This window comes from Bombina bombina, chromosome 3 (assembly GCF_027579735.1).
Source record: "Bombina bombina isolate aBomBom1 chromosome 3, aBomBom1.pri, whole genome shotgun sequence".
NCBI classification, from domain to species: domain Eukaryota; kingdom Metazoa; phylum Chordata; class Amphibia; order Anura; family Bombinatoridae; genus Bombina; species Bombina bombina.
The window spans coordinates 1,215,554,090-1,215,573,448 of NC_069501.1; the positions used below are offsets into that span (position 1 = coordinate 1,215,554,090).

A 19,359-nucleotide genomic window follows, 5' to 3' on the forward strand; every position below is an offset into this window, starting at 1 on the left:
CATCCATAAAATTAATTTACAACAGATTTGTATGTGTCCATCAGGGTCCAAACAGAGATGATAACGTTTCAAGCTACCACACGTCTCTTAAAGGGACACGAAACACTATGCTTCATGTATTTCCCCTTAATTATGGGTGTCGCCATATTGGAACTTAGGTTACACTGCAGGTATCTGAAAGAAAAAGTTTCACATGTGCAAACAGATTACGCAGGGAAAGGTAGATTTCAACATGGTGGCACCCGTGTCTAGATAGAGGCAGGGAATAACCTCAATAGTAAGCTTATTTAGTGTTTAATGTCCCTTTTAATAATGTCACATGATTGAGGGTCAGATAGTGACTTGTTTGTAGATGTGAATGGGGGGGGGGGGGACTGGTGTTCCCTGAAAACCAGGTATTAAAGGGATAGGAAAGTCAAAACTTGAAATGTGAAGCAAAAACTGTTTTCCAGAGGTATATGCGCATATGCTGTGAGTTTTCAAACACTACATCTTCACAGAGAGTCCTCAAAAGCTTGTATGAAGTCTTCATAGACACAAAACACACCACAGCCACCCATGCGTATTTCAATTTTGTTATTTACCTTGAACTAAGAATAAAAGAATAAGAAAACAAAGTATTTGTGGTGTTAGGAAAGGGGTCTAGGAATAAGATATAAGGCAAAGGTGAACGGGCAAGGAAAGGGTTACGGGTGCATGCGTTAAGTCTAAAATGTAAAAATAGAAAGTTTTTGTGTGGGCTCTAATCAGAACCTTTAGCTGACGGAAATGAATGTGCTAAAATCATCTTTTACATCTGAACTCTCTGACATGACTTGTAATAGCAGAACTAGAATGCAGACAGTATGGATTGAGTGCCAGCGATGTTGATGCGCTAAAAGACTTGTATTTTTGCTTTTGTCTTATACTCTGGCCCTTAATTTGCAAATTAGAACATTTTATTATTCCATTAGAATATCTCTTTAATTTAAAAAATGTATACGTTTTGTCATTGGCCGTTGTTCTTGTGACAGTTTGCGTCTAGGCCGATCTATCTACAGCTCTGGGCCTCTGATCCTGCAGACAGCAAGCACTAAATGACAACAAAGTATATCAGGATGTAAGATTTTCATACAACCCAAGGCTATTTGAATCCATTTCACAGCAGCCACAAGTGAAAGGTTATATAGAGGTTGCGTTTGTATTTTGAGCAGCTGGTTTAATAAAATATGTGACGATTAATTCTTGACACTTAATACTCTAGTGGGCTTAACCTGCGAGGGCAGTGGTCTTTATAATTCAAACCAGACGCCAAATTTCCTGATCCTATAAATAAAAGTAATTTGACTGTCAAATCTGAAATATTCTTTTGATTAAATTGAATCTGGGTAATAAAACATGTTGCTACAAATATGTGTATATAGGTAAATATCATCCAGGCTTACAGTGGAAGTAAATTAAACCAACTATAAATTTATTTTTAACTATTTTTGGGGATCCTGTCTTGATACAGCTTTTTTACTTTTGCATTTGTTGGGAAAAGTCTTCCTATGGAACTATATTTTCAAGACTTAAAGGACCACTCAGTGCAGTAGAATTACACAATTAACACGTGCATTATAAAAATACAATGATTTAACACTTATTCTAAATTTCAAATAAGCAGTAGATTTTTTTTCTGATAAAAAAAACATTTCTGCCATTTTCCGGCCCCCTGTATCATGTGACAGACATCAGCCAATCACAGACTAGTATACACATACACTGCTAGCTTGTCCTTTTAAAAAGACTGCTCAAAATATAATGGAAGTAAATTGGAAAGTGTCTTAAAACTGCATGCTCTATCTGAGTCATAAAAGTTTATTTTGACTTGAGTGTAATAATGCAATAATAACATTTGTTATAGCATTTTATTACTGTACAAATGTCCCTTGATAGCTATTTGTTTAATTTCTGAAAAGGGGTAAACACATAGTTAAAATTCTGCTTGGGACCCAGAGTACATTACCCCTTCTGAGCAGGACAAGGACGATAAGCCAATCAAGAGCAACATATAAAGCTACTAGTTTTCGTTGTGTCCTGCAAAGGATTGGATCACCTGAGTGTCTGGTGCCTAAGGCTAACAATGTTACCAAGGGAACTGTATTATTGCATTAACGTGATCCATTCACTGTTCATAGGAAAAGCCATACCTGATTTTCTTTGTTATATACCACCATGTTTGTTCATGCAAGTATAATAATATATGTAAAATGCTTTCAATGTTCATTACCTCACGTTTGGGCTCTAAATCTTAGGGAGTCCTGATATTTACTTGTGGCTCCGTACATTTTGGATTATTCTATTTATATAGATTGTACTATTGTCTGGTGGGATAGTGTTCCCTTCAAAGCAGCACCATTTTACTGTTGCAAGAATGCTGTTTCTTTCTGTTACCTGCTGTCTGGATGGAGGACACAGAGGACAATAGTTGGAATTGTTGAATGAGACCTCTGAAAAGAAGGAAAACTGGAACCATTTCACAGAAACCATCTTTTGGTAGAAATCAGAGTAGAAAGTGATCACCAGAACAAAGTAGAGAATTCCTAGTGAAAGTACAATGCATTACACAGAGTAACGGCCCATTTTCTTGGGAAGAATGAAGGTCACACTACAAATGTGTTGAGGACACAGGGTGATGATGAAAATTACCATGATAGGTGTATATTGGAATAATCTGCTAGTAGAAGAGGAAAAAGAAAATGCAGGAATGCTTGAGCTATGTATAAGGCTATCTAGAGAATTAATGGGGTTCAGTTTCAGAAGGAAATATGATCAGACTAAAGGGACATTTCTGTAGAAACTTTGTTTCTATAACCCTCTTCCCTAGACCCAACACTCCTTCAACTGTCCATGTGACAATACAGAAAAACATACCAAGGACAGTTTTTCCTGAAGTAAATAGGACAAAGGATACTTAACAAAGAGAAGATGTGAAACAAATGTAAAATCCAACTACTCCCTGAGATATAGTTCAAGTGGGCACCATAAGTAGAGTGAGCTATTCTGCTTTTCTTTTTTCTTAGAGACCTTAAACATTAAATAAATGCAAGACATGATGACATAGTCAGTGTAAACATCACCATGGGATTAAAAGGTGCCTGAGAATAATAACTAGATGTATTTTTAAATTTATGAGTTCATTCACAATCCTTTAGAATAACTAAAAGCAAACAATGGCTCGGTGGAATATAGCAGTGTTAATCAATAGTCAATAAAAGTATATTGCAAAGTTTTGTTTTTTTACTATTCATAATTAAATATATTATAATTTCAAAGTTTATAATGTCCGTTTAAATATCCTTCACTATCTACTAATTGGTATAGTGAAAAAAAATGTCATGCTCTGTTTTGTTGGCGCATGTGAAATTTAAAGGGACACTGAACCTAAAAAAAATTCTTTCGTGATTCAGATAGAGCATGCAATTTTAAGCAACTTTCTAATTTACTCCTATTATCAAATTGTCTTCATTCTATAGGTATCTTTATTTAAAAAAGCAAGAATGTAAGTTTAGATGCTGGCTCATTTTTGGTGAACAACCTGGGTTGTTCTTGCTGATTGGTGGATAAATTCACCCACCAATAAACAAGTGCTGTCCAGCATACTGAACCAAAAATTGTCTGGCTCCTTAGCTTAGATGCCTTCTTTTTCAAATAATGATACCAAGAGAACAAAGAAAAATTGATAATAGGAGTAAATTAGAAAGTTGCTTAAAATTGCATGCTCTGTCTGAATCCCGAAAGTAAAAAATTGGGTTCAGTGTCCGTTTAAGTGACCCCACAGGAGTAAAAGTACTCGGGACCCACAGTACATTTCTGTGTGACTAGCTCTGCTGATTGGATCAGAGACAGCTTCTGCTGTCTAACAAATTAGAGCATGTCCTTTTTCTATTATAATATCCCTTTAATGAAACAGAATTTCTTGAGGGAATCAATATCGTCCTCAGTTATAAAACCAATATCCAGACCAGACATAACATTCATTGGTATCAACTTGTTTTATTTGTGTCACATCATACAGTTTAAAGGGACAGGAAACCCCAAAAATGTCATTCATGATTCGGATGGAACATACAATTTTAAACAACTTTTCATGCTTCATTCTCTTCTTTCTCAAGGAACAGCATTGCACTGCTGGCAACTAACTAGCTGAACTAGTTAGCCAATCACAAGAGACAAATGTATGCAGGCACCAATCACCAGCTAGCTCCCACTAGTTCATTTTCAACAATGGATGACAAGAGAACAAAGCAAATTATAAAATAGAAGGGATGTGTTAAAATTGCATGCTCTATCTGATTCTTGCAAGGTTTATTTTGACTTTGCTATCCCTTAAAGGCAGTGGCTTCTGTGGGGAGGAAACAGTGGGAAGATAAGTTTGAGACAGCACAGATGTCTGGGAAATAATATTAATAAAAAATAAAAAAGTTGAAATACATTAACATATTTTACTTCAAATTCATTGTTTTTAAAGTTTCTGAACTTCTTCATTAAAAAATAGATGAAGGGTACAGATGTGCTCTGATAAAGGGACAGTATATTGTAAAATGTTCTCCCCTTTAATTTGTTGCCCATTAACCATTTGACCTGCTGTAGTGTATCTTTATTTTGGCATTTTAAATAGCATTTTTGCCTGTGGTTTCCCTACCTATACTGAGACTTGGCTATAGAAAAGCTGTGTAAATATAGCCAGCAGAAGAAATTGCAATCCGGTGAGGTTAGGAGAGGTAATACAATGTTAATTTTCAATTGTTCTCTCTCTAAGTATTGGTCTTTGGTATACAGACAGAGATAAGATAAGAAATCACTTGTTGGTATAGAAAGTGATAAAATAAAGAGATCTGATTTCCCTGTACGCTCTGACCATTTTATTGGGTTGTGGCTTCAAAGAGCATTCATTTACAAAAGTAAACCTAAAGGAGCAATTTCTCATACATTTTATACCCTGCACCTAGTATAAAAAAAATCATTAGAAACTATTTTAGAGCACATTGTCCTTTTAAGGCAGGGTTGCCATATTGCCGCTTTAAAGGAGGGCACATATAAAAAAAACATCTGTCAGGGTTCTTATAATGGAACATTTTACAAAACATTTCTTTAAACAGCCCCTGACCTATGTATTTTTTAATAAATGTCCTCTCTTAAAGCGCCAATATGGCAACCCTATTTTAAGGTAGTAAATAAATTACAAATTAGAGCATGTCATTTTTCTACTATAATGTTTCTTTAACAATGAAGTGTAACAAAAAAAGAAAAATCCCATATTACTTATTGGCTAAACTTTACATATGATTGTTTTTTGCTATTAAAGAGCAAGTCAACACACAAATTATTATTACTTATTTTGATTTTGTAATAATTTTTAGATCAAACTGTAACCCATTTGTGATGTAAATATACTTTACAAGTAAAAACACTTTCTTGTCCTCCGGCCGTTTTGAAATGGCATCCTTTCCCTGATGTCACCCAAACTGATTGTTCAGCATGTCAATCCTGTGCGTTCCTGTATTTCGCGCATGCAATGTGTAGTTTTTAGCAAGGTTCCGTAGTTAAAGGGACAGTCTACCATAGAATTGTTATTGTTTTAAAAGATAGATAATCCCTTTATTACCCATTCCCCAGTTTTGCACAACCAACACAGTTATATTAATATACTTTTTACATCTGTGATTACCTTGTATCTAAGAACCTTCTTCCAGCCCCCTGATCACATGACTGTGACTGTTTATTATCTACTAGTCCTAAAGCCGTGTTGTTATTCTCTCTCTCTCTCTCTCTCTCTCTCTCTCTCTCTCTTTCTCTCTTCTCTCTTCTCTCTTCTCTCTTCTCTCTTCTCTCTCCTCTCTCCTCTCTCCTCTCTCCTCTCTCCTCTCTCCTCTCTCTCTCCTTGCGCGCCTCTTACAGCTGAGCTGCTGCCGGGTCCTTGCGCGCCTCTTACAGCTGAGCTGCTGCCGGGTCCTTGCGCGCCTCTTACAGCTGAGCTGCTGCCGGGTCCTCGCGGCAAGAGTTTGTCTGAACTGCGCATGACGGCTTCAGACAAACTCTTGTCTTTTATTATATAGGATTGTCTTAAATTTAGCATTGTATTGTGCTAGATCTTAAATAACTTTCTGTGCCTGAACACAGTGTTATCTATATGGCCTACGTTTACTTTCTGTCTCTTTGTGTTGAAAAGAGATTTAAAAAGCATGTGATAAGAGGCAGCCCTCAAAGGCTTAGAAATTAGCATATGAGCCTACCTATGTTTAGTTTAAACTAAGAATACCAAGAGAAAAAAGCAAATTTGATGATTAAAGTAAATTGGAAAGTTGATTAAAATTACAAGTCCTATCTGAATAATGAAAGTTTAATTTATACTAGACTGTCCCTTTAAAATGTCCCCCTTGACAAAAACGATGCATTGCGCATGCACGAAATACAGGAATGCGCAGGATCGACACGCATCACTTAGTTGGACTGAACGTTCAGTTTAGGTGACGTCAGGGAAAGGAGGGGTCAGGCGGCAATTTCAAAACGGCCGGAGGACAAGAAAGTGTTTTTACTAGTAAAGTATATTTACATCACAAATTGGCTAGTTTGATGTAAATATCATTAATTTTAAAATCAAAATAAGTAATAATAATTTTTGGGTTGACTTGCCCTTTAAACAACACTTCTGGCAGGGACAGCAGCCTATGCAATAACCTTTTATTTTAAGTTAAATGTGATACAATGATAATATCAGACTGCTTCTGTCTCATTACCAATGGGTAGATAAACAGAAAACAATATTAATGAACCTTTTGATTTTTAAATTTTCAACAACAAAAAAAGGTGTTTTGATCTTTGATTTAAAAAGGAAAAATAGAAACAGTGTTCAAATCTCCTTTGAATTTTTTTGTGTGCGTTTTTCCTGCATATTCCAAAGAAGAAAGACATTTCAATAAGATTAAAAACAAAGCAGTGCGATGGGAATAAATGTTTCACTGTGGACACGTGTGAATGAAATTAAATTAGATTAAAAATAAGATTAAAATGAGCTCTCATTGAAATGTTGATTAGAATACACCATTAAAGCCTTCTATTGTGTCATTATCTAAATAGAAATCAGCAGTTTGGCTTTTTTTTCAATCAGTCTTCGTCCATAGCCCTGTGTTTGCACAGTACACCTTGTGCACAGGCAAATAACTTGCACTGTACCAGGCATAAATGTAGGGCCCAGTTGCTTTCAGCATGAAATGTGCTGCTATTAAAGGAACAATAAAGCTATTTTTGTGCATGATCTATATAAGGAAATTAGGATACTAAATTCAAATTTTCCTTTAATGGTTCAGATAGAGCAAAAAAGCAAGACTATAAAGCTTAGGGGTCGTCCTATTTTTGGTTCAGAACCTGAGTTACGCTTGCTTATTGGTTGGCTAAATGTAGTCACCAATAAGCAAGCGCTATCTAGGGTGCTGAACCTAAAATGGGCAGGCTCCTAAGCTTTACATTCCTGCTTTTTAAATAAAGATAGCAAGAGAATGAAGAAAAACTGATAATAGGAGTAAATTAGAAAGTTGCTTAAAATTGCATGCTCTATCTAAATCTTGAAAAATATATTGGGGTTTAGTATCCTTTTAAAGGGACATTCTACTTGATTTTTTTATTGTTTAAAAACATAACTTTTTTTCTACACATTCCCCAGCTTTCCATAACAAACATTGTTATGTTAAAGGGACATTCAAGTCAAAATTAAACTTTCATGATTTAGATAGTGCAGTAATTTTAAACAACTTTCTAATTTACGTCCATTAACAAAATGTGCAGTCTTTTTTTATATTTACACTTGTTTAGTCATCAGCTCCTACTGAGCATGTGCACGAATATACAGAATATACGTACATGCATATGTGATTGGCTGATGGCTGTCACATGATACAAGAGGAGTGGAAATAGACAGAACTGTAATTTGTCAGAAAAAAAATCTACTGTACTACTCATTTGAAGTTTAGAGTAAGTGCTATTGCTTTGTCTTTTTTCATGCATTTACTGGTTCTTTAATATACTTAATAATTGCTAAATTTGCCTGTTTGTATGCCCCTGCAATCTTCCCTTTATCTCACTGCTTTTTATTACCTTTAAATCTTGCACAAAAGCCAGACAGTGCTAGTTTATATCTGCCATAAAGATAACATTGTGCTCATTCCCATGGAGAATGATAATGGTTATGCAAGAAGATTGGCTAAAATGCAAGATTGTAAAACACACTGAGATAAGGGGCAGTCTGCAGGGGCTTAGATACAGGTAATTATAGAGGTAAAACGTATATTAATATAACAGTGTTGATTATGCAAAACTGGGGAATCGGGAATAACGGAATTATCTTTCGTTTTTAATAATAGCAATTTTCTTGTAGAGTCCAGCCCAATTGAATGGGTGTTTCTGCAACTGCTTTAAATACAATGCATTGAGTACATTATCCTGTTCTGCATTGCAAAATAAATAACTTACCCCAGTAATTTTGTTAGTGCAGTTTAGAAGGTTTACAAATCAAGAGTAGTTCAGATACACCTTTTGTAAAGACTGCGTCTCTCATTCCAGTTATGGATAAGTGTAAATGAGGTTATGATATGAACAATTAGCTTGTAGTGTGCTGTATGAAACTGTAATATGCAATTGCTTTTTGTATACCACGGGGTATTAAAAGGACATGGAAATTATGATTAATATTTTCACTTGGTCTCCTTTGTTGAAATGTCTCCCTTTTTTATTACTGAAGAAGCCTCAGGAGTGTTTACTTGTCTTGTGTACTATGTGTATAACATTGTAGCAAACATTTAAATAATGCATGCGTCTGAGCCTATCTGATCTGATGTTAAAGGAGCTATCAGCAAAGGGTAGAACATTGTAAAATATTAAACAATTGGATGCTCTGTCTGAATTTAAATTTTGACTTTAATGTCCCTAAAAATGGATATTAAAGGGAATCTAAAGTAAAAAATAAACTTCTATGATTCAAATATAAAAAACAAGACTTTTTTTTTAGCTTCCATTCTTAAATTGTGCAAGTCTTTTTTATATGCACACTTTCTGAGGCACCAGCTCCTACTGAGCATGTGCAAGACCTCACAGTGCATGCATATGAGTCTGTGATTGGCTGTTGGCTGTCACATGATACAAGGGGGCTTTCAGAGTAAGTGTGATTATGCACTTGTTGATTATGCTATTCTACTGTATTTAATAGTGCTTTAATTAAAAATATACTTTGGCAGGTTTTAGTAAGCACTTTCAGTTACACTTTTGCTAGAATTATTATTAATTTCAATGCATAATGTCTGTTTTTCAGTAGGAAAGCCAAGCAGTCTGTTTCCTGATGATAGTTTTATTGACTCTGGAGAGCTTGATGTTGGCCGACGAGCAACTCAGAAGATTCCACCTGGTATATTTTGGCGATCTCAGGTCTTCATAGATCATCCTGTGCACCTTAAGTTCAATGTGTCCCTTGGCAAAGCTGCTCTTGTTGGAATATACGGCAGGAGAGGCCTCCCTCCTTCACACACACAGGTGAGCGCTATATACACAACCACTGATCAACAATATCCAGAATTACAATAATGTTAAATGTAGAAAAGAGCAAACATCTTACTTATCTTGAATTTGTGGTATGGAAACGCCATAAGTTATGTAAATCACATAATTTATAACTTGGGTGTCTGCTGTAATCCATTACTCTGCTTATGGAGAGAGAGATCATGTATTTTTTTGCCGTTATATTTGCCCGACAGTTACTTTTTATGGTATTTCTCTCATTGTCTTGTACAATTTTAAACTAAGCCCCAACTATATCAACCTTGAAGATACATTAATTGTTCTTATAAAACTGCAACTTTTGCAAATTGGTTAAACACAGCAGAAGTACTGTCCTGGTGGCTACTCACATATGCTACTCCTGTTGACTCATCAGTCATTTCCTTCGATGCATTACGGCTCCTGAGTTCAAATTAAACCATATTTAACACTTTTGCGTGAGTTTCATGGTTTACAAGAAGCATTTGTTTACTATTAAAATGCTCTGTTTAAAAAGATAGATAATCCCTTTATTACCCATTTGCCAGTTTTGGATAAACAACTCTGTTATATTAATACATTTTTACCTCTGTGATTACCTTGTATCTTTTGACAGACTTACATTTTAGCCAATCATTGCTAACTCATAAGTAACTCCATGTGAGTGAGCACAATGTTATCTATATGACACACGTGAACTACCGCTGTCTAGCTGTGAAAAACTGTCAAAATTTACTGAAATAACGGTGGGCTTTAAGGGCTTAGAAATTAGCATATGCTTACCAAGGTTTAGCTTTCAACAAAGAATACCAAGAGAATTATAGCAAATTTGATGATAAAAGTAAATTTGAAAGTTGTTTAAAATTGCAAGCCCTATCTGAATCATGAAAGTTTAATTTTGACTATACTGTCCCTTTAATTTTTTTTTTTTTTATTAAGACCTTAAGGATGGTTCTAAACATACACTTATTTATATTATAAACCTTATTACCAGTAAGGCAGATTGTGAATATAACATGTAAAATAAACTCAAATGGGTTTTATTTATTTTTTTAGTTTGATTTTGTGGAGCTACTAGATGGAAGGCGACTTCTAAGTCAGGAGGCGCGAGGCTTGGAAGGTCCTCAAAGACTTCACAGGGGAGTTGTACCACTGGCCAGTCATGAAACAGGATTTATCCAATACTTGGACTCTGGGATTTGGCATCTGGCATTTTACAACGATGGCAAAGAGACAGAAGTGGTTTCTTTTCTTACAACAGCAATCGGTAAGCTTAGCTTGGATCAATGAATACAAAATGTAACCATCTAAAATGGTCTGAAATGTATCTGTGTTGGTTGCTTTGATTGAAAGGATCAGTAGGTTATTGTGCAACAAAATTATAAAAAAAGGTATTTTAGCTGTATATGTTTTTGTTTTCTGATTTTGTCCCCTGGTTTATTATATTGAATCTATGCTTCCTAATTATTATCGATTTTATTTGACAGTCTTATTGCATTAACTGTGGCTATTTTATGAAAAAAATCACATGGTGAGATGACTTACACTTTGCCAGTGTTAATTTTTGAGACTGCATGTGTATGTGAGCCATACTAGTTTATTATTCATTTCAGAATAAGTCTTTTTATTATTAAAAAGACATTGTGTTTAAATATTTATTATCCATCTGACCGAGAAGAGTTTAAAGATCTTGAAAAAATCTAAAGTAAAAACAATTTCAATTTAAAATGAAACTAATACAGAAGTGTTATATGTGTTTTAACTACTAATGTTCATTGGTTGATAGGTATTTCCTGTTAATGTTCATTGGTTGATAGGTATTTCCTGTTAATGTTCATTGGTTGATAGGTATTTCCTGTTAATGTTCATTGGTTGGGCAATGGACATTTACACCTATCAGCCATAAATCACTATAGGAAGAACTTATAAAGCCAATGAGGATTGGAAAGAAAAAACACAAAAGTTACAGCTCTATTTGTTTGAAGATAAACTTAAACAACTTTTGCATCATATTTTTTAAACCATAAAAAGGTTTAAATGTTGCTGTTTCATTGAACATTTTTTAATCCAATGTCCTTTTAATAACAATTCTTGTTGTGCTCATCGTGAGGCAATTTATCTCACAAATTAGTCAGAATTCAGAGCAATGATGGTATATCATTTAATCAGGCTGAAATATTTCCATCAAACATAGATACTAAGAGGTAGAAAATATGAAACTCGTGAATGTTTATAATAGCCAGGTAGACAGATGGATCAGATTCAACCATTTGACTAGGTCTGTTTAAAAGTTTGTGTTGTCGTCCTTGTGTGATATTGTGAGAGTTCTGAAGGTCCTTGGTGGTACGAGAGAGTATATAACCTAAGCAGTCTCATTGAAGAGAGAGGTTGAGTGCAAGGGAGTCCCAGTACCCGAGTATTGATGTGTGAAAGTGATTGTGAAGTAATTCTCCAATAAACTAAAAAAAATATATATATTTGGAGTTTTGGAATAAACACTACTACAATGTCGGTAAGATATTTACCATTGTTTATTGAACAAGTTATTATCAGTAGAAAGAATCGGCATACTTACGTCTAATTTTTAAGGTACAAAATCAATGTAAGACTTGGTGTATAAATATGTATGAGCATTACAGAGTAGCACACCTCCAACAATGGTACTCTTCATCCCCAGGACTGGGAGACTGGGGGTGGAGTCTATGGGTGGGGCTGTAGCAGAAAGGGGGGCATGACCACACATTTCTAGGCAGGGTTTAGCTGGTCCCATGGGAATGCATTAGGAGCAAATGTGGGACAGTGCTCCAAAAAAGGGAGCAGCCTGCAAAATGCGGAACATTTGTGACCCTTATAATATAATGTTCTCCACAGACAATTTTTCATTATGAAGTAGCTGTGGGGTTAGTGTAATATATATATTATAACATTTTGTGCTATTCAAAGCACAAATTAATTGCATAATTTAATATAAATGTATTTAATTATTAGCTTTAATCCGTAAAATCAGCTGGGTGGTGCTCCCATTATAAAGGTCCTGGGAAGAACACTACAATATAAATCAATCTAACAAGCTAGCTACTTGTCTGTGTGAGTTATTGATGTTATTGTATGAAAGCCAAGGCTACTAACATGGTTGGCTTATTCTGTATATAGAACCCTTATCTCTCTACTATAATATTTGTGGCTGCTCGGTATTTTTGCTGTCTTCTGAATTTGAAGCACTTTTGTTATCCTCTGATCATAGAGAGTTATCCATTGCTACAAAGTATATTCAGTTTTCCATTGCTACAAAGTATATTCAGTTATCTTTAAAGGGATACTGAACATAATTTTTTTTTTTTCGATTCAGGTTAGAGCATGCAATTTTAAGCAACTTTCTAATTTACTCCTATTATCAATTTTTCTTCATTCTCTTGCTATTTTTATTTTTAAAAATAAGTCAGAACCCTGGACAGCACTTGTTTATTGGTGGATGAATTTATCCACCAATCAGCAAGAACAACCCAGGTTGTTCATCAAAAATGGGCCGGCATCTAAACTTACATTCTTGCTTTTCAAATTAAAATACCAAGAGAATGAAGAACATTTGATAATTGGAGTAAATTAGAATGTTGCTTAAAATTGCATGCTCTATCTGAATCACGAAAGAAAAAAAATGGGTTCAGTGTCCCTTTAAGTTTTATTAAAGTGCTATATTCAGACAACATAAAATATCTGAAGAAGATAATCAGATTATTTTTAAATCAATTCTAAATAACACGGCAAGATTTATCATGAGGCGAATGCTACGAATGGTTGCAGGCTTACTCATTTAAGCCTGAAACAGATATTTATGAAGCAAAACCGTTTTGACAGGTTCACATGGACAGGTTTACTTGCTATCTTTTGTTTGAAAAAGCAGGAATATAAGCGTAGGAGCCGGCCCATTTCTGGTTTAGCACCCTGGAGATATCTTGCTGATTGGTGGCTACATTTGAACCAAAAATGGGCCGACTCCTAAGCTTTACATTCCTTCTTTTCAAATAAAGATAGGAAGTGAACGAAGAAAAAATGATAAAAGGAATAAATGAGAAAGTTGCTTAAAATTTCTGCTCTATCTGAATTATGAAAGAAAAAAATTGGGTTTAGTATCCGTTTAAACTGATTTGCATGTACCGCTCTCTCTAATGAATCTTATGCTCAGTAGATACTACGGAGCCTGAAGTGTTTGTATTTTGGCGTTAGAAAGTGATGCTGCATTTAAATTATTCGTTAGAGACCTCTAATTCTGTAGAAGTAAATGGCTTCAGGAGATATTTTTATATATATATTGATATTTGTCTTACTTGCTGTTTTTACTTGTTTATTTCTTTTTTATCTGATGTAGTCAGCGTCATTGATTCTTTTTATTAAAAGTGAGTTTTCCCACATTCCCTGTTGATTTGTGTTAGTGTGCCCTGCATGCCGCAGTTGCGCAGAGATACAAAATAAGGATGTTGATGATTCAGATTTAGCCTCCAGCGTTTTACTCTCTGTCCTTATGTAGACACAATCATTAAATGTCAGGTTGTAACGTTTCATATGAACACTGCTAAAATCTAGTTCTAGTGCATATTTTTATGTTGCCATATGCCCCTAGTAAGTTTGTCCTGTATGATGTTTTAGGCTTTGCCAGGACTAATCAGTAATCACCCTCCTAAAGCTAAGAAATATTTTTAAACTACGTTGAAATTTTATTTATGTCTGAAAAGTGTATGTGTGTGTGTGTGTGTATATGTGTGTGTGTGTATATATATATATATATATATATATATATATATATATATATATATATATATATATATATATATATATATATATATATATATATATATATATATATATATATATATATGTGTGTGTGTGTATATATATATATATATATATATATGTGTGTGTGTGTATATATATATATATATATATATATATGTGTGTGTGTGTATATATATATATATATATATATATATATGTGTGTATGTGTGTGTGTGTATATATATGTGTGTGTGTGTATATATACATATTCCTCTGACGAAGCGGTGACACAACCGTGAAACGCGTAAGGCCACGCCCACCTTGCGTCTGTCTTTGTGAAACAGCGATCAGCTGTGTTTGTATCTGCACGGACCATTTCTCCAACATAGGTGTGTCCGGTCCACGGCGTCATCCTTACTTGTGGGATATTCTCTTCCCCAACAGGAAATGGCAAAGAGCCCAGCAAAGCTGGTCACATGATCCCTCCTAGGCTCCGCCTACCCCAGTCATTCTCTTTGCCGTTGTACAGGCAACATCTCCACGGAGATGGCTTAGAGTTTTTTAGTGTTTAACTGTAGTTTTTCATTATTCAATCAAGAGTTTGTTATTTTCAAATAGTGCTGGTACGTACTATTTACTCAGAAACAGAAAAGAGATGAAGAATTCTGTTTGTATGAGGAAAATGATTTTAGCAACCGTAACTAAAATCCATGGCTGTTCCACACAGGACTGTTGAGAGCAATTAACTTCAGTTGGGGGAACAGTTTGCAGTCCTTTGCTGCTTGAGGTATGACACATTCTAACAAGACGATGTAATGCTGGAAGCTGTCATTTTCCCTATGGGATCCGGTAAGCCATGTTTATTACGATTGTAAATAAGGGCTTCACAAGGGCTTATTTAGACTGTAGACTTTTTTTGGGCTAAATCGATTGATATTAACACTTATTTAGCCTTGAGGAATCATTTATTCTGGGTATTTTGATATAATAATATCGGCAGGCACTGTTTTAGACACCTTATTCTTTAGGGGCTTTCCCAAAGCATAGGCAGAGTCTCATTTTCGCGCCGGTGTTGCGCACTTGTTTTTGAGAGGCATGGCATGCAGTCGCATGTGAGAGGAGCTCTGATACTTATAAAAGACTTCTGAAGGCGTCATTTGGTATCGTATTCCCCTTTGGGTTTGGTGGGGTCTCAGCAAAGCAGATACCAGGGACTGTAAAGGGGTTAAAGCTTAAAACGGCTCCGGTTCCGTTATTTTAAGGGTTAAAGCTTCCAAAATTGGTGTGCAATATTTTCAAGGCTTTAAGACACTGTGGTGAAAGTTTGGTGAATTTTGAACAATTCCTTCATGTTTTTTCGCAATTGCAGTAATAAAGTGTGTTCAGTTTAAAATTTAAAGTGACAGTAACGGTTTTATTTTAAAACGTTTTTTGTACTTTCTTATCAAGTTTATGCCTGTTTAACATGTCTGAACTACCAGATAGACTGTGTTCTGAATGTGGGGAAGCCAGAATTCCTATTCATTTAAATAAATGTGATTTATGTGATAATGACAATGATGCCCAAGATGATTCCTCAAGTGAGGGGAGTAAGCATGGTACTGCATCATTCCCTCCTTCGTCTACACGAGTCTTGCCCACTCAGGAGGCCCCTAGTACATCTAGCGCGCCAATACTCCTTACTATGCAACAATTAACGGCTGTAATGGATAATTCTGTCAAAAACATTTTAGCCAAAATGAACCCTTGTCAGCGTAAGCGTGGATGCTCTGTTTTAGTTACTGAAGAGCATGACGACGCTGATATTAATATCTCTGAAGGGCCCCTAACCCAATCTGAGGGGGCCAGGGAGGTTTTGTCTGAGGGAGAAATTACTGATTTAGGGAACATTTCTCAGCAGGCTGAATCTGATGTGATTACATTTAAATTTAAATTGGAACATCTCCGCATTTTGCTTAAGGAGGTATTATCCACTCTGGATGATTGTGAAAATTTGGTCATCCCAGAGAAACTATGTAAAATGGACAAGTTCCTAGAGGTGCCGGGGCTCCCAGAAGCTTTTCCTATACCCAAGCGGGTGGCGGACATTGTTAATAAAGAATGGGAAAGGCCCGGTATTCCTTTCGTCCCTCCCCCCATATTTAAAAAATTGTTTCCTATGGTCGACCCCAGAAAGGACTTATGGCAGTCAGTCCCCAAGGTCGAGGGAGCGGTTTCTACTTTAAACAAACGCACCACTATTCCCATAGAGGATAGTTGTGCTTTCAAAGATCCTATGGATAAAAAATTAGAAGGTTTGCTTAAAAAGATGTTTGTTCAGCAGGGTTACCTTCTACAACCCATTTCATGCATTGTCCCTGTCACTACAGCCGCATATTTCTGGTTTGATGAACTGATTAAGGTGCTCGATAGTGACTCTCCTCCTTATGAGGAGATTATGGACAGAATCAATGCTCTCAAATTGGCTAATTCTTTCACTCTAGACGCCTCTTTGCAATTGGCTAAGTTAGCGGCTAAGAATTCTGGGTTTGCTATTGTGGCGCGCAGAGCGCTTTGGTTGAAATCTTGGTCGGCTGATGCGTCTTCCAAGAACAAGCTACTAAACATTCCTTTCAAGGGGAAAACGCTGTTTGGTCCTGACTTGAAAGAGATTATCTCTGATATCACTGGGGGTAAGGGCCACGCCCTTCCTCAGGATCGGCCTTTCAAGGCAAAAAATAGACCTAATTTTCGTCCCTTTCGTAAAAACGGACCAGCCCAAGGTGCTACGTCCTCTAAGCAAGAGGGTAATACTTCTCAGGCCAAGCCAGCTTGGAGACCAATGCAAGGCTGGAACAAGGGAAAGCAGGCCAAGAAACCTGCCACTGCTACCAAGACAGCATGAAATATTGGCCCCCGATCCGGGACCGGATCTGGTGGGGGGCAGACTCTCTCTCTTCGCTCAGGCTTGGGCAAGAGATGTTCTGGATCCTTGGGCGCTAGAAATAGTCTCCCAGGGTTATCTTCTGGAATTCAAGGGACTTCCCCCAAGGGGGAGGTTCCACAGGTCTCAGTTGTCTTCAGACCACATAAAAAGACAGGCGTTCTTACATTGTGTAGAAGACCTGTTAAAAATGGGGGTGATTCATCCTGTTCAATTAAGAGAACAAGGGATGGGGTTCTACTCCAATCTGTTCATAGTTCCCAAAAAAGAGGGAACGTTCAGACCAATCCTAGATCTCAAGATCTTAAACAAATTTCTCAAGGTCCCATCGTTCAAGATGGAAACCATTCGAACTATCCTTCCTTCCATCCAGGAAGGTCAATTCATGACCACGGTGGATTTAAAGGATGCGTATCTACATATTCCTATCCACAAGGAACATCATCGGTTCCTAAGGTTTGCATTCCTGGACAAACATTACCAGTTCGTGGCGCTTCCTTTCGGATTAGCCACTGCTCCAAGGATTTTCACAAAGGTACTAGGGTCCCTTCTAGCGGTGCTAAGACCAAGGGGCATTGCAGTAGTACCCTACCTGGACGACATTCTGATTCAAGCGTCGTCCCTCCCTCGAGCAAAGGCTCACACGGACATCGTCCTGGCCTTTCTCAGATCTCACGGCTGGAAAGTGAACGTGGAAAAGAGTTCTCTATCCCCGTCAACAAGGGTTCCCTTCTTGGGAACAATTATAGATTCCTCAGAAATGAGGATTTTTCTAACAGAGGCCAGAATAACAAAGCTTCTGGACTCTTGTCGGATACTTCATTCCGTTCCTCTTCCTTCCGTAGCTCAGTGCATGGAAGTGATCGGGTTGATGGTAGCGGCAATGGACATAGTTCCTTTTGCGCGCATTCATCTAAGACCATTACAACTGTGCATGCTCAGTCAGTGGAATGGGGACTATACAGACTTGTCTCCAAAGATACAAGTAAATCAGAGGACCAGAGACTCACTCCGTTGGTGGCTGTCCCTGGACAACCTGTCACAAGGGATGACATTCCGCAGACCAGAGTGGGTCATTGTCACGACCGACGCCAGTCTGACGGGCTGGGGCGCGGTCTGGGGATCCCTGAAAGCTCAGGGTCTTTGGTCTCGGGAAGAATCTCTTCTACCGATAAATATTCTGGAACTGAGAGCGATATTCAATGCTCTCAAGGCTTGGCCTCAGCTAGCGAGGACCAAGTTCATACGGTTTCAATCAGACAACATGACGACTGTTGCGTACATCAACCATCAGGGGGGAACAAGGAGTTCCCTAGCGATGGAGGAAGTGACCAAGATTGTTCTATGGGCGGAGTCTCACTCCTGCCACCTGTCTGCTATCCACATCCCGGGAGTGGAAAATTGGGAAGCGGATTTTCTGAGTCGTCAGACATTGCATCCGGGGGAGTGGGAACTCCATCCGGAAATCTTTGCCCTAGTCACTCAGCTGTGGGGCATTCCAGACATGGATCTAATGGCCTCTCGTCAGAACTTCAAAGTTCCCTGTTACGGGTCCAGATCCAGGGATCCCAAGGCGGCTCTAGTGGATGCACTAGTAGCACCTTGGACCTTCAAACTAGCTTATGTGTTTCCGCCGTTTCCTCTCATTCCCAGGCTGGTAGCCAGGATCAATCAGGAGAGGGCGTCGGTGATCTTGATAGCTCCTGCGTGGCCACGCAGGACTTGGTATGCAGATCTGGTGAATATGTCATCGGCTCCACCTTGGAAGCTACCTTTGAGACGAGACCTTCTTGTTCAGGGTCCGTTCGAACATCCGAATCTGGTTTCACTCCAGCTGACTGCCTGGAGATTGAACGCTTGATTTTATCGAAGCGAGGTTTCTCAGATTCTGTTATCGATACTCTTGTTCAGGCCAGAAAGCCTGTAACTAGAAAGATTTACCACAAAATTTGGAAAAAATATATCTGTTGGTGTGAATCTAAAGGATTCCCTTGGGACAAGGTTAAGATTCCTAGGATTCTATCCTTCCTTCAAGAAGGATTGGAAAAAGGATTATCGGCAAGTTCCCTGAAGGGACAGATTTCTGCCTTGTCGGTGTTACTTCACAAAAAGCTGGCAGC

General features: G+C 37.2%; 1 protein-coding gene across 3 annotated transcripts in view; it reads left to right on the forward strand.

Moving 5' to 3' along the window:
• The window catches only part of TENM4 (teneurin transmembrane protein 4), a 953,133-nt gene that overhangs the window by 629,155 nt on the left and 304,619 nt on the right, over positions 1-19,359 (forward strand). For 2 of the 3 annotated variants that reach the window (XM_053708674.1, XM_053708673.1), the window contains 2 exons: positions 9,329-9,543; positions 10,603-10,813. In XM_053708674.1, the coding sequence (XP_053564649.1) occupies positions 9,329-9,543; positions 10,603-10,813 (426 nt within the window). Of the gene's footprint in view, positions 1-9,325; positions 9,544-10,602; positions 10,814-19,359 lie in introns of all 3 variants that reach the window. The other variant, XM_053708672.1, reaches the window with a different exon arrangement.